Here is a 16,540-nt window from a genome sequence, read left to right as displayed (position 1 = left end):
GATATAAACATATTGTCTACCCTAGGGTTCAATATTCCACAGTTATTGCAGTTATTCCAAATATCAACATAGATAGAGAAAAGGGAAAGAAAAACACAAAGCAAAACCACACCAAATTCGCGCATCTAATTAAATGGCTCGACTCTCTAAACGTCCCCAGTGGAGTCGCCATCTGTCGCAACCGGAATCGCGACGGGACGACGATCCAAAAAGAAACGGGTTTTAGATGAGATTTGGAGTCGCCACCATAGTTTATTATGGAAAACTATGGAAAAACCTCAAAACGATAAAGCACGGTCCACGAAAACCAAAGATTGGGTTCGGGAGTCGGTTACGCGTGGGGAAGGTGTTAGCACCCCACAACGCCTGCCCTAAGGCAGTACCTTTAACTAAATGCACGAATATGATGTGGTTTTCAAAATGTTTAATTATCCCCTAAAATAAAATTCTAAATAAACAAAACATATTTTTTAGTTTTTTGGGCCCGACAAGGATTGACCTTGCTCCTACGTATTCTCATTCAAAATGAGAAATCAGGGTTACGTAGTTCTAGCTAAAGATTGTTTGTTGTTTGAAAAGCAGATGTTTTTAATTTTTGGAGATTTTTATGTTTTTAATATTTTCGAGAAAAAGAAGGTAATGAGTACTAGGCCGACGCGAACGGTCGCACGAGTACTCATACCTTTAAAATGATATTTAAATATTTTAATTATTTTTAAAAGAAGATAACGATATTAAGCACTAGGCCGATGCGAACGATCACACGAGCACTCATACCGTTATCTACTTATTTAGGAAGACTTGAGAGTATTGAGTGCTAGGCTGATGCGGACGATCGCACGAGCACTCATACCGTTATTTACTTATTTAGGAAAACTTGAGAGTATTGAGTGCTAGGCTGATGCGGACGATCGCACGAGCACTCATACCCTCGTTTAATATTACGTAAATAAGAGAGAAAAGTATTGAACACTAGGACGATGCGAACGATCACACGAGTGTTCAACCTTTAAACGTATTTTTGAAATTTTATTTAAGAAAAGAAGAAAAAGGTTTTTAGCACAAGGACGACGCGAGCGGTCACACGTGTACTTAACCTTCAAAACTATTTTTTGTAAATTTATTTAAGGAAGAAGAAAAGGTTTTTAGCACAAGGACGACGCGAGCGGTCACACGTGTGCTTAAACCTTTAAAACGTATTTTTGAAATTCTATTTAAGAAAAGAAAAGGTTTTTAGCACAAGGACGACGCGAGCGGTCACACGTGCGCTTTAAACCTTTAAAACTTTTCTTGTAATTTTCTATTTTATATGTGTATATAAGTAAAATTATTATATATATATTTTGAAATAAGTGGATAAAATAAAGTAATAAAATAAAAAATGAAATGAAATAAGATAAATAAAAAGGCAAATGAATAATTAAATAATAATACAAATGGGGGTACCAAAATAAAAATAAAATGATGTCTAACGGTCAGCCGAAAAGCTTGGATAACGAACGGTCCGTGGTAAAGGCCGAACGTACGTTGGGAAAAGACTCAGAGTCACGAGCGCTCGTTGGGGAGAGTTGACGAACGTATGTTGAGAAAAATAGACTGAATGACGAGCGTTCGTTGGGTGATACGACGAACGTACGATGAGTACAGGAAGGTAGATGACGAGCGTTCATTGGATGATGTGACGAACGGACGCTGAGAAGAGGAGGCTAGTCTGCGAGCGCTCGCTGGGACGAGCGTTCGTTGGGTAGATGAGGTGAGTGGAGGCCAAATGACGAGCGCTCGTTTGGGACGAGCGTTCGTTAGGAAAATGAGGTTGGATGGCGCACACTCGTTATGGACGAGCGTTCGTTGGGATGATGAGGCGGGATGACGAACGCTCGTTATGGACAAGCGTTCGTTGGGAAGATGTGAGAGGTGGAGACCGAATGATGAGCGCTCGTTTTGGACGAGCGTTCGTTGGGAAGATGAGGCTGGATGATGAACGCTCGTTATGGACGAGCGTCGTTGGGAAAATGAGGTTTGATGACGAACGCTCGTTATGGACGAGCGTTCGTTGGGATGATGAGGTTGGATGACGAACGCTCGGTATGGACGAGCGTTCGTTGGGATGATGAGGCTGGATGACGATCGTTCGAAAAAAGCCAAAGGTTCCTGGACGTACGCTCAATTTTGGGCCTGGCCCAATTGAATGGTTTCTAACCTAGAATTTCCTAGGGGTTCTACCTTCCCGCTCTCATTCCTCACCCACTCAGATCCAACACCCTCCCGTAAGCTCCCTCTCTTATCTCACACACTCTCCAGAGACCCAAGTTTCTTTCTCTCTGACCAGGAAAACCCTAAATCTGGGAGGCACGCTGCCGCCACCTCGGTTGGAACCAGCCACCGCCACCTCTGCCAAGACCACGACTTGGCCTCGCCGGTGACAACCTGAACTCCTCGCTTCGAAAACGCCAACCCAGGGACGGGTTTACCTCCCCGCGCCGCATCTCCGTCTACCTCTTCGGCCACCTTCCTCACAGTCCAGGCCGCCGGAACTCAACATCGTAGCGCCCTTAACAGCGGCCAAGCTCTGCTTCCCCACCTCCTTCGCATATGCACTACTATGCCTTCGAACCAGCCACCGCGCCACCACCTTCTATTAGTCCTCGACGTCGCCAGCGACACCACACTCCACCGGAGCTACCGCCGGTTGCGGCGTTCAACTCTCTCTTCCCTTCTCGTGAATGACAAAAAACGCACTCCCTGGGATGACTCTTCGTAGTGCTCTGTGTGAGATCTCTACTAACTCTAGGAAGATCATACGTAAAAATGGGTTGGCGAGATGATGATGGGAGCCTAGTGGAGGCTAGGCAGTGAGGTTGGGATGGTTAAGGGTGAGGGGGTCAAGGAGTTTGAGGTCAGGCCGTGGTATAAGGTGTTGAAGATGGAAATGAAGAGGAGAGGGATGAAGATAATGGACCGTGGTCATGAGGTGTATGATGGATGTGGATGGGGGTGATAAGCAGAGAGGAGTCAGTACCATGAGGGGATAAAGATGATAAGCTCGTCGTAAGGTGTTTGATGAATGAAGAGTAAGGCGATGCAACAGTGAACATATACAGTGTATGCAGACAAATACACAAATAGCAAATTCAACAGAGATCTGTGTAAAGGCAGCCAAATAACTCTCTAAACAGCATTACTTACCTCTCGAAGATCTACGTGCTTTGATCAATATCGTGCTTCCACTGAGTACTCTTCTCTGGCTGCCTTCTGTCTCTCTTTGCAGATGCGAAAATGGTGAAAAACTCCTCAGCGATGGATCCTCCAAGATGAAGAACAGAGATGTGCCACAACCTCCTTTTCTTCTCTCCGAAAATCTGGAAAAACGCCTCCTCACCCCCTCGTCTCCGATTTCTCTCCTCTTCTCTCTCCAAAATCCTCCTGCCTTCTTGGAAAAATATTCCCCAACCACCTGGTCTCCCCCTTTTCTCTTTCCAAAAAAAATCTTAGAAAAATCCTTTCTAACAACCTTGTCTCCCTCCTTCAGACACGTCCCCCATATCCCCTTTTCCACGTTTTCTATTTTTTTTATTTTTTTTTATCTCAATTTTATTTTATTTTTCAATTATTTTTAATATTATTTTTCAATTTTTTTAATTAATTAATTTTTTTTTAATTATTTTGATTAATTAACTCTATTAAAACAAATTGAAAATAAGAAATAAAATAGAAATTGAATTAAAAGCAATAAAAATAGAATAAAACAAAAAGGTAAAATAAGATAAAAGGAAAATAATAAATAACCAATAGAATTTTTACAACCCGGACAAAATTGAGTGTTGACAACCAACCACAAATGAGATTATACATATTTCAATGAATCATATAACCTCAAATGACATCTCAAATATATAGCATATCTCGAATTCAACAAGTAATCACCAAGGACAATTCAACTCGCTTAATCCAACTCAACAGGTCATATTTCATTAATCATCTCAATTACATAAACCAACTATCATACAAACATACAATCAACAATTAAAAGTTTTCTATCAGTTTAAAAATCAAGGTAATTGACTTCCCTTACCTTTAGAAGGACCAAACTACTCTACAAGAGATAAGACTACTCTACAGGCTCAAGGAACTCTAATTGTACCTACAATCCATATAGACATGATCATAGCATACCGTTAGCACCACTAATCAACAAAGAGTCTTATAAAAGACTTAGAGTGACACATGTGGTAGAACAAAACTTACATGCATGGGAAAATTGTGTAACTAGAGAAAAGAGCATAAACTAACTTACTCTTTTTCGAAAATACCAATTGGGCAAAATTGAAGATTTTGCCATTGTGATCACTCAAGCAGTCTCTGATCTTCAAACAAATGAACATAAGGCTTAGAGAGATGGTAGAGAGCTCTAAGAGTATGAGTTTTGGAGAGATAATATTCTTTTAAATAATAAAACTCATTAATACTTTTGAACTTTTAATATTAAAATAAATGAATCTCAATATTTAAAACACAATATCACTTCTAATTAATACTCGATTTTCAAGGCTTTTACAATAATAACTTATTATCATATTCTCTTATATCTCTAAGATATTATAATAATAAATTATTATCTAACATTTTTAAGATATTATAATATAATAATTGTACCATATGACCGGACAACCATCAAAGTCCACAACTTCATATGACCGGACGACTATCAAAACCCACAAAGACCCCGGCAGGGACGGCCAACCTCACAAGTGTAAACGATTAATTTTAAGGAGATTAAGGTAAATCGTGTTTAATGGTATTGGATCGGGATTGACACGAGATTAAAATATCGCTAATCCTAGGCCCATGCTCAAAAACTATAAATATAAGTCAAAGGTAAAAGGTAGGTAGAGGCATTTATTGTGCATTTATTACTGTCATTGTCATATTGGATTACCGAACGGTTCAACTAATGACTTTGGCATCGGAGCGCCTTTAACAGGTACACCCCCGGGTAGACAAGCAAACAAGAGGCGTAGGGAGTAAAACCGAACGGCGAGGAAGGACAAATTGTGAAGGTATTCAACGACTCAACCCCATAACTGAAACATTTTGGCGCCCACCGCGGGACCGAGTTGCTTGATAAGCCCAATGGTGACCACAAGAAACGTGAACGTTGACGACCCAGCAGAAACGATACGGATGTTGCAACAAAAAAATTGAGGAGATGCAGCAACGCCACGTAGCGGAACTCATAACTGTTAGGGTAGAATGCTCGGCTCGGATTTCCTATCGTGGGGTCGAATGACGAACGAATGAACGTATAAAATCCTAAGTTGATGAACAAAGTTTCAAAAGGAACTGCTATCAACTTGGTTGAGCGGTGAACGACAAGTTCGCATTGGAACCCCTGCCGCTCGGTATGAAAAACCAAGTTGATGAACAGAGTTCCAAAAAAATTGTTGTCAACTTGGTTGAGCAATGAATGGCGAGTTCGCATTGGAACCCCTGCCGCTCGGTACGAAAAACCAAGTTGATGAACGGAGTTCCAAAAGGAATTGTTGTCAACTTGGTCGAGCGGTGAACGGCAAGTTCGCATTGGAACCCCTACCGCTCGGTATGAAAAACCAAGTTGATGAACGGAGTTCCAAAAGGAATTGCTATCAACTCGGTCGAGCGGTGAACGGCGAGTTCGCATTAGAACCCCTGCCACTCGGTACGAAAAATCAAGTTGATGAACGGAGTTCCAAAAGGAATTATTGTCAACTTGGCCAAGTGGTGAACGGCGAGTTCGCATTGGAACCATGTCGCTCGGTGCAAAAAATCAAGTTGATAAACGAAGTTCCAAAAGGAATTATTGTCAACTTGACCGAGCGGTGAACGATTTGTTCTCATTGGAACCCTTGCCGCTCGGTGTGAAAAATCAAGTTTATAAACGGATTTCCAAAAGGAATTACTGTCAAAACTTGGCCGAATAAAAAATGTTAGGTTAAAAGCGGGAGAAAATGATCGGGATACAAAATTAAAAGTCGTTACATTTAAGATATCTGGCAAACAAGGAACCAGATTAAAATAATAATACTTAAGCAAAATATAGATAAGTTATTCATATAATAAGAAGAAGGAAGTCGTATACAATGGTGTTGAGGGGCTGATACGCAAATACCTATCAAACCTAAGTGTTTTAACGTTCGGCCACATGTAGCAAAAAGTAAACAAAATAGTCCCCCCTCCCCTAACTAGCAATCCATCTACTCATCTCCGCTGGCTTGATTCTCCTCAAACGGACCTTCAGGAGTCGCGTCGTCGACATCAGCAGGTTCATCCACACCCGCATCTTCATCAGCTTCATCTATTAGGAGCATCTTCCCGTTGAACACATCTTGATTAATGTCGAAATCGGAGGCCAAAGGATTCACCTTCAGGAGGAAGGTCGCTTAGCCCATGGCCTTATCGAAACCTTCTTCATGTTCGATCACCACGTTCGACTTCAGCGTGGAGATCGTCTTGTTCGCCTTAAGTAACTCGGTGGTGAGGTTTTCATTTTGGTTGGACAACTCCTCCTTCCTCCTTCCTAGCCTCCTAACTTTGACTTTTAGTTTGTCGACCTCTTTTGCTGAGTGATCGCCCTTCGCCCAGGCGGCTTTCAATTGATCAGAGGTCTTGGCCAACTCTGTGCAAGCATCATCAAAATGCGTAAGTAAGTTGGCCCGCTGTTCGGCACATCCAGCATGATCAATAGCCAAAGCCTTCAATCGAGCTCGGAGAGCATCCATAGTCTTCTTCTCCTCGTCCAGCTCAGCTTGTAAGTCATGAGCACCTCTACGATTGGCAAGTTCGCGAGCGCACCATGTCAGCATCGCACCCCGGGCAATCAGTTCCAAGGCGACATTGATCAAGTCCCCCTCGTACATCGCATGAAACCCGGGGTCGAAAACACCGACGGGAATAGGGTGCAACAAGCTTCACTCCCAACGGTTCCTCTTGGAAAAGGAGTTCTCCCCTTCCTTTGACTTCCTTTTCTTCTCTAGGGGACAACCACGGAGGTTAAAGCACTACCAGTGGAAGGCTCCATGTCAACCACCGAAGTAGGTTGAGGAGCAACAGCCACCGTCACTTGGCCCGTAGGGGGAACCACCAGACGGATCTTGATAGATGCAGATGTGCGGCTAGACAAGGCTATCCGGGGAACTCGAGCCTTGGAACTACTCTCTCCTTGGGGTTTATGGGAGGAAGTGAAGCTGGTTTTGTGTGGCGTCGGTAGAGACATGTAGCCTGAAAAGAAAACAAAAACTTAGCCAAGTTAAATGACAAGACAATAAGCAAATCCATGGAAAACACCATACCAAACGTAATCTGGTCAAAATCCTCATGACTCAAACACTCAACAAAGTCACTGGCACTTAGGCGGCGGGGTAGGGTATTAATGATCCTCAAGGTCTCCCGCTCTTTTGGGGTCATGCGGCCGACCGCCCATGCGTTTATTTTCTGAGGGTCCCTTGTTCAATAAAAAGGCAACAAAGAGAGACCCGCTTTGTCATGGAATTCGGACCGACCGGCGTCTCTTATTATTACTTTGAAATATCGTGTCTTGAAGTTTTTGAACGATTCATTGTACGATTTGAGCAAGGTACGACTTTGGACAAAAGAAAGGGACACTCATCCTTGTCTCGCTAATGGTCGGACGTTGAAATAATGGAGGAAAATTGCCACGGACGGAGTAATCCCCATAGCAGCACACATTGTCTCAAAGGCCTGTATGGCCGCCCAACCATTGGGATGAAGTTGAGAGGGGGCAATGTTTAGTTCCCGATGGACGGCCGCCTAAAAGGTTGTGAACGACACTCAAAGGAACAACTGGTTGAATATATAGGTGTACACAAAGAAGAAGTCTTCTTAGTTGGCCCCTTTTCCATGAAAAACTCACTCATTCTGATGACTCACCCCAGGCGGATTAAACGAGCGTCCTCCATGTCACGTGTTATGTCCGACCACCACTGAAGCTCTTCCCAAGTACTATAGTTAGACACAAAGGTATCGACATCATGGGAAGCCCATCTATACCCTCTGATACACGGCCAACCACCGGACGGTTCGACATCTTCCTGGTCAATACGAATGCCATCCTTTAGAAGAAAGAGGGACATTCCATTTATGACCCTCTCTCCTCCATAGAATGGTGACCCCGGCCCTAAATCTACTTCCCTCTTGTCGGACCTCTCGAGGAAAGATGACAACACTAAGGTTGAAGACCGAACGTCGTCACCTACCGCACCCCTGCCACCCTAGCCCACCGACTCCTCAAACGAAGAAATACTAACTCCAGACATTATTAAGTTACCTTGAAAAAAGAATGCACCGAACGAACGATATGGAGAAACGAAGAGTAAAGAATGAAAATGACGGTCCATGGCATCCCTATGTATAGATTTTTTTTTTAAAACTGTCACCTCACGGTAGTCGTTAAGATCAGCCACGATCAATGATCTAGCTAAAGCGACGTTTCCACAACCTGAGAGGGAGGTCGCGTACGCTTGCAACACATGTTTTCCCGCCTAAACGCCATTTTTCAGAAACCAACAGGGTTGCTCAGCCTCTAAGTGACCGCTAACGACTGTTTAAACCCAACGTCACCAACGTTGACTGGGGCTTAAGGGGCCTAATGTACCATATGACCGGACGACCATCAAAGTCCACAACTTCATATGACATATCAACCATCAAAGCCCACAAAAACACCGGTAGGTACGGCCGACCTCACAAGTGTAAATGATTAATTTTAAGGAGATTAAGGTAAATCGTGTTTGAAGGTATTGGACTGGGATTGAGCCGAGATTAACATATCGCTAATCCTAGGCCCATGCCAAAAACTATAAATATAAGTCAAAGGTAAGAGGTAGGTCGAGGCATTTACTGTGCATTTATTATTGTCATTGTCATATTGGATTACCGAACGGTTCAACTACTGACTTTGGCATCGGAGCGCCTTTAACAGGTACACCCCAGGCAGAAGAGCAAACAAGAGGTGCAGGGAGCAAGACTGTACGACGAGGAAGAACAAATTGTGAAGGTATTCAGTGACTCAACCCATAACCGAAACAATAATTAATTATGTTATATTATATGTTGAAGATATAATATTTGATTATCTTTAAATATATACATTTTCTCATGGCTTGGAAAACTTATAAATACATCTCATCACATAAAGTATACTTATAATTACTTTACTCTCTTATATTCATTTATCTTCTCTTACCGACTTAAGGATTATATCTTCTTGTTTGTGAACACTAACACTTTTGTGTTAAATGAGTGTTTTTTTAATAGACGCTACACAGATTAAGTATTACCAACATGGTTATATTTAATTCATAAATTACAAAACTAAAATTTTAAAATTATGTATTTTGGAAATTAAACAAAGAGAACTACATTTTTTTTATGGATAAAGAAATTATCTAAGAGAGACAATTCTACTAGAGTTGAGTAAATCAACTATAAAATATAAAATTCGCCATCAATGAATTATAGTTGACATACTAGTGGGTTCAAACCTAGATTTCACTACAATATTCAGGATAAAATAAATGTCTCACTTTTATAAAAATACAAAATGTTGGAAGTCCCACATTGACTAGAGATAAGGCCAATTTAGAGTATATAAGTGGGTGCAAACCTCACCCTACAAGTCGGTTTTGTAGGGTTGAGTTAGGCTTAAAGTCCACTTCTTAACATGGTATAAGAGCTATGGTTAGAGTTTATCATAGCGATATTTGTTGTTTGTTGGGTATATTATTCCACTCGGTATCGGGACGTTATCGAACCACCCATTAATGTCTAGTCTCACGCTCAAGATGTATATACCTCGGCGTGAGGGGGTTGTGTTGGAAGTCTCACATTGACTAGAGATAAGACCAATTTAGTGTATATAAGTGGGTGCAAACCTCACCCTACAAGCCGGTTTTATGGGTTGAGTTAGGCTTAAAGTTAGAGCTGTCAAAACGGGTAACCCAACTCGACCCGGTTTGACCCACCACGGGTTGGTCACTTAGTGAGCCAACCCAACCCGACTCATTTATTAGCGAGTTGAAAAGATTTGAACCCGACCTGACTCACCACGGATTGGTGGGTTAAACGAGTTGGCCCACTTGCTCATTTAATTATAAGTTTTTCTTAAAATAAAAAAAAATTACAACTTTTTTTAATTCAAATTTAAATAAATTTCACATTAAAATGATGTTAAACTCCAAAAACAATTCAAATATATGTTTTTCAAATATAAATATATATATATATATATATATATATATGTTTTTCAAATTTATAAAATTCATATTTAAATGGTTCAAATATAAAAAACAATGAAAGAACAGGAAAACAATAAATATGATAAAAAAATTTAAAGTTGTAAAAAAGGAAAGAGAAATAATAATTGTTTAGCTCTGGAAAAGTTGTATGGTCTTGCTAAATAATGTTGTAATTTTTCATTTTTTATAGTTTAATTTGATTTAGAATGGTTGCAATTATTGAACTCTTGTGTGAAATATGAATTGGAAAAGAATTCTAGCAGCGGTCATTTTGAGTTTGGTGATTTATGAACAGTGGATGCATGCATTGAATGTTATATATATGAATACCAATCTAGTCTGAGCACTTGACACTCACTGCATTATCTATAAGTTTTTGTGTGTGATGATAACACCGACAACCATGTCAATGAAGAATCCAGTTGGTTTAAGATTGATGATGTTTATGCTGTTTGTGGTGTCGCAGGTTGTTAATGGAGAACAGCAAATCAGATGCCTTCCAAAGGAGAGGGAAGCACTCCTCCAATTCAAGGCTGCCATTGTGGATGACAACGGCATGCTCTCCTCTTGGATCACTCCTCACTGCTGCCAATGGGAGGGGATTCGCTGCAGCAACCTCACCTCCCATATTATAAGCCTCGACCTTCATGGAGATATATATGAAGAGAGTTATATGAGCGGAGAGATCCACAAGTCGTTGATGGAGTTGCCACAATTACAGTATTTGAACCTCAGTTTTAATGCTTTTCCAGACACTCACATCCCAGAGTTTCTTGCTTCTCTCAAAAACTTGAAATACCTTGATTTGTCTCGTTGTGATTTTGGCGGAAGAATTCCAAGTCAATTAGGCTCTCTTTCTCATTTGGAATACTTAAATCTTGCTTCTAATTCTCTGAACGGATCAATCCCTTATCAGCTTGGAAGTCTCTCCCAATTGCAGCATCTTGATCTCAGTTGGAATGGTTTTGAAGGAAATATACCTCCTCAACTTGGAAAGCTCTCCCAGTTGCAGCATCTTGATCTCAGTTGGAATGGTTTTGAAGGAAATATAGCACCTCAACTTGGAAATCTCTCCCAGTTGCAGCATCTTGATCTCAGTTGGAATGGTTTTGAAGGAAATATAGCACCTCAACTTGGAAATCTCTCCCAATTGCATGAGCTCTATCTTGGAGATTATTACCGTAATCTCAAAATTAGTGACGGAGGTCAGTGGCTCTCAAATCTCCTTTCTTTAACCCATCTTTACTTGGACTCTCTATCAAATCTTAATACTTCTCATACTTGGTTGAAACCGATTGCGGAGCTACCTGAACTAAGAGAACTAAGTTTAGTTGATTGTAGCCTTTCCGATCATTTCATTCTGTCATCCGTGCCTGCTAAGTTTAATTCTTCTAGTTCCCTCTTTGTCCTTGATCTTTCTCGTAACACCTTCACATCACCAATGGTATTCCAGTGGGTCTCAAACATCACTTCCAACCTTGTTGACCTTGACCTTAGTCGTAACCTCTTGAAGGGTTCCACATCAAGTGATTTTGGCAACGTCATGAATTCGCTTAGGCATCTTCACCTCTCCATTAATAATTTCAAGGCCAGGGATTTGAAATCCTTTAATAATATATCCACCTTACATTCTTTATACATGGCTTCAAACAATTTGACTGAAGGCCTTCCATCCATTCTTAGTAACTTGTCCAGTGGATGCGTTAGACACTCATTGCAAGAATTAGATTTCAGAGGTAATTACATCACCGGCACTTTGTCTGACATTTCAGTATTCTCCTCTTTGAAATCATTGGATCTTGATGAAAATCAGTTAAGTGGAAGGATACCTGAGGGTGTGAAGTTACCATCCAATTTGGAGGATTTGTCAGTTTCGTCAAATTTCTTAGACGGTGGAATTCCAAAATCATTTGGCAATGCATGTTCTTTGTTGTCATTGGACATCACTAGTAATGGCTTGAGTGATGAGCTTCCGATGATAATTTCTCACTTGTCTGGATGTGCTAGATATTCATTGCAAGAATTAAATCTAGGAGGGAATCAAATCAATGGCACACTACCTGACTTCTCGACATTCACATCTTTAAAACTATTGTATCTTTCTGAAAATAAGCTAAATGGAGAGATTCCTAAAGACATTCAATTTCCACCTAAACTGGAGGACCTCTACATCTCTTCAAATTCTTTAAAAGGTGTGCTGACTGACTACCACTTTGCCAATATGTCTAAGTTACAGTCCTTGGATTTATCTGATAACTCATTGGGCTTGGCATTTACTCAAAACTGGGTTCCACCTTTTCAATTGCTAACTATATACTTGAGATCCTGCCAGCTAGGTCCAACATTTCCCATGTGGTTGCAGACACAAAATAAATTTGTCCATATTGACATTTCAAATGCTACAATATCAGATATTACTCCGGAATGGTTTTGGGCTAAATTACCTCTACAAAAAGTGAAGGCAGTGAATATTTCAAACAACAATCTACAAGGTACAATTCCAAATATTTCATCAACGTATGTTTCTACTTCCATGCACCTTGGATCAAATCAATTTGAAGGTTCTATTCCTCTATTTCTACGGAATTATGCAATTCTTGATTTATCGAAAAACAAATTTTCAGATCCTCTTTCATTTTTGTGTGGAGATTATGCAATTTCAGTTCAAATTCATTTAGACATTTCATATAATCACTTATCTGGAGATATCCCAGATTGTTGGAAACAAATTAACTCACTAGTGTATTTAGATTTAAGCCATAATAACTTTTTTGGAAAAATTCCAACTTCAATGGGATGGCTTCTTGATCTTCAAGCATTATTTTTGAGAAACAACAGTTTAGTAGAAGGAATCCCTTTATCTATAAGAAATTGCACAAAGCTAGTAATGCTTGATTTGTCAGAAAACAAATTATCAGGATCTATCCCTGATTGGATTGGGACAATGGAAGAGTTGCAAATATTAAGTTTGAGAAAAAATCAATTCCTTGGGAGTTTACCATTTACGGTTTGTTGTCTAAGAAGCCTTCATCTCTTGGATCTATCACTAAACAACTTATCTGGAAAAATTCCTGAATGCATAAACAACCTTACTTCAATGGCCGAAACAAAATATTTTGCAACTCATTCGTATGAGTTGAAATATGGTCTTTATTCAACTATCATGCCATATGAATTGATTGCATGGTTGACATGGAAAGGTTCAGAACAAATGTTTATGAGTAAAGGTTTGACACTTTTAAAAACCATTGATCTCTCAAGCAATCAGTTCTCAGAAGAAATTCCTATTGAAATAGAGGAATTATGTGGATTGATTTCATTGAACTTATCAAGAAACAATTTGATTGGGAAAATTCCTTCAAATATTGGAAAGTTAGCATCACTTGATTCCCTTGATTTGTCAAGAAATCAGTTTGTTGGTTCAATTCCTTCAAGTCTTGCTCAAATTTATGGTCTTAGTGTGTTGGATTTGTCCCATAATCATCTAACGGGAAAAATTCCAACAAGCACACAATTGCAGAGTTTTAGTACATCCAGCTATGAAGATAATCTTGATCTTTGTGGACCACCACTTGAGAAGTGTAGTGAGGGTGGATCCGCACAAGAACCAAATATTGAAGTTGATGAAAATGAATATTCACTGTTGAATAATGATTTTTTTATAAGTATGGCATTTGGATTTGTTATAAGTTTCTGGATAGTATTTGGCTCAATCTTATTCAGGCGTTCTTGGAGACATGCCTATTTCAACTTCTTAAACAACTTAGAAGACATTGTTCATGTCAAAATACGACTCTTTGCTAGAGTACTTAAGCTCAACAAAGATTAACAGGTAATAATATCACAAGTTTTATATAATTTTGCTATCTCTGTATATTATAAGCACATTAACATATATCCCTTTTTTATTATTTCTATAACATTTCATTGATTAAAATAAAATTAACAAATAATTATTATGTTAAATATTGAACCAATTTTTACAAATCAATGAGTTACTTTTGAAACTAATGATATCAATTTATTACGCAAGAGCAATTACATGTGCAAATATATAGTTCTTTTCTTTAGCAATGTTATTTTATTTTAATTTCTCTTCTATATGGGTTAGAAATCCAGGCCTCCCTATATTTATATTTCTTTTTTTTGGATAAAGAAAAAAAAAAGTAGCATATTAACTAAATCATGAATTTTGAATGCTGAGTGCATTTAGTGTTTAAAATAAAATAGAAATAAAATCATTATGTTCAATACTTGACTGTCTTATGAAAAAAAAAACAACGGTTTCCCTTGATACCATGAAATCATTTTTCTGTTCCCCGTAAACTTCTGAGATTTTATCTATTGTTTTTGGGTGTTGCTTCTTCCACCGTTCAAGTGCTCACCTCCCAATTATTTTTTATTCTAAAAATACTCTACACATTTCCATTATTTTCTTTTATTTCAAAAATACCTTATACATTCTCACTATATTTTATCTTTCTCCACATTAATGGAACATTCACATGGCTCAGATTTAAACTTTATATTGCAAAATTTTATTTACACTTTCTCTTAAATGTTTGATTCAATCTTATTTTCACTGTTCAATAAATGGTAAAATTTTGTTCTAAATTTCTAGAAAAATGTTTATATATATGTGTTTTTTTTAACATTTAATATTTATAATTTTTAACATTATATTATGTTTTAACTTACCGAGATGTTTAACTCAAATATCTTGAATAAAGTATTTAATTTATCAGATAAATAATATAAAAATATTATTAAATAATTAAAATATAAAAGAAAAATTATTTGTTAAAGATTTAAAATTTATTTAGTTTATTTCGACATTATAAAATTAGTATATAATAATAATAATAATATATTATTTATTATTAATATTATTATGTTTATTATTTTGTATTTGCATCTAACTTTTAAGTTTATAAAATGAAAGTGGTAGAAACACTAATATTGAAGTTTTTTCTGAATTTTATATTTGTAATATATCACACGTTTAAATCTAAGCCATATGAATGCTCCATTAGTGTAGAGAGATAAAGAGAAAGAAATATTATTGAGGATAGTGAAGAGGTGTAAGATATTTTTAAAATAAAAGAAAATAGTGGAGAAATGTAGAATATTTTTAGAATAATAAAAAATATAGTGAAAAGGGGTGGTGGAGGGAGCAACACCCATTGTTTTTTTTTTCTTGAAACTAACCTGATTATTATTCTTTATTACTTCAAATTTTAAACACGCCAACTATATTGTTTTAGTGAATAAGAATAAGATATTATTTTAATGTACACATTTCAAAGAACTGACATTCTTTGTATTTTATTTTTCAATTTTCAGGCACTTGAAATCCATCCTCTTGGACGACTCCACCTTTGAGCTGGTTATGTTTGGACAAGGCAATGGTTTCATTAAATTATAAACGCCATTAAGCATTGTGCTTGTAGTGAAAAATAAATTGTCCTACATATTATTAGCAATTCACTCTTTTTTTTCTTATAATCCAAACTTCCGTCTAAAATATTTTAGGTAATTACATTTCATATATTTGCCTCAGAAAAGTTTCATCATTTTAGTAAGTGATTTGTTTTCAATTTTATAAATTCTATAAATTACTTTATATAAAAAATTTATATATATATATACATATATATATATATATATATATATATATATGTATATAACAGCGTGATGATCACCATTTTAAACTTATTTATAGAGAATAAATATTTGCTATATACATATAGTTGATAAAAAATCTAAATTGAAAAATAATCATTTAAAATTCAATACATCTTAAATATTCAAAATAAAATAAATAAATAAAAATGTAGAATAAGTTCAGAGTTTAAAACTGAAAGAAAAGTAGAGAAATATATTGCCAAGGATGTGAGTGTGTGTCAAACAAACAGATAATGAAATCTTTTAAAAGAATACTGTTTAAAGAGCAAAAGTAGAATGTTGAAATTAAAGAAGTTGAGGATAGAATGTAGGATTTCTAACTTACTCCTGACATTACTCCTTATCATCATTTTCAAGAGTGATTAAGTAAAATTTTAAAAAGCTAATACTCTATGACTAGGATTTTTAATGTATACTTGAGCTTATCAAAGATAATGTAATGGTAATTGTCTGATTCAGATGGGAAAATTTTGATACAAAATGTTAATTATGCAGTTTCAATGCCGCCTTTGGGAGGGGAAGAAACGGTCCGGCGGACTGACTGGAATAGTACTTCACTTTATTTA

General features: G+C 37.7%; 1 protein-coding gene across 5 annotated transcripts; it reads left to right on the top strand.

The window, feature by feature from the left end:
• The first annotated feature begins 10,434 nt into the window (after positions 1 to 10,434).
• LOC148200756 (receptor-like protein EIX2) lies at positions 10,435 to 15,794 on the top strand. Of its 5 annotated transcripts, none has more exons than XR_015785445.1 (3): positions 10,435 to 12,781; positions 14,013 to 14,121; positions 15,633 to 15,794. XR_015785445.1 is itself a non-coding variant. In XM_088111251.1 (2 exons), the coding sequence occupies exon 1, from the start codon at positions 10,675 to 10,677 to the stop codon at positions 14,116 to 14,118; it is 3,444 nt and encodes a 1,147-aa protein (XP_087967377.1). In that variant the 5' UTR covers positions 10,436 to 10,674; the 3' UTR covers positions 14,119 to 14,121; positions 15,633 to 15,794. The 5 variants fall into 5 exon arrangements, 3 of the variants coding, with proteins under 3 accessions (XP_087967377.1, XP_087967379.1, XP_087967378.1); XR_015785444.1 differs by having other exon boundaries at positions 10,437 to 12,850; XM_088111251.1 differs by having other exon boundaries at positions 10,436 to 14,121.
• Positions 15,795 to 16,540: the final 746 nt, after the last annotated feature.

This window comes from Vigna umbellata, chromosome 4, assembly GCF_029865625.1.
Source record: "Vigna umbellata cultivar VRB3 chromosome 4, Vumbellata_1.0, whole genome shotgun sequence".
NCBI lineage: Eukaryota > Viridiplantae > Streptophyta > Magnoliopsida > Fabales > Fabaceae > Vigna > Vigna umbellata.
This window is presented reverse-complemented; position numbering and strand designations above follow the sequence as displayed.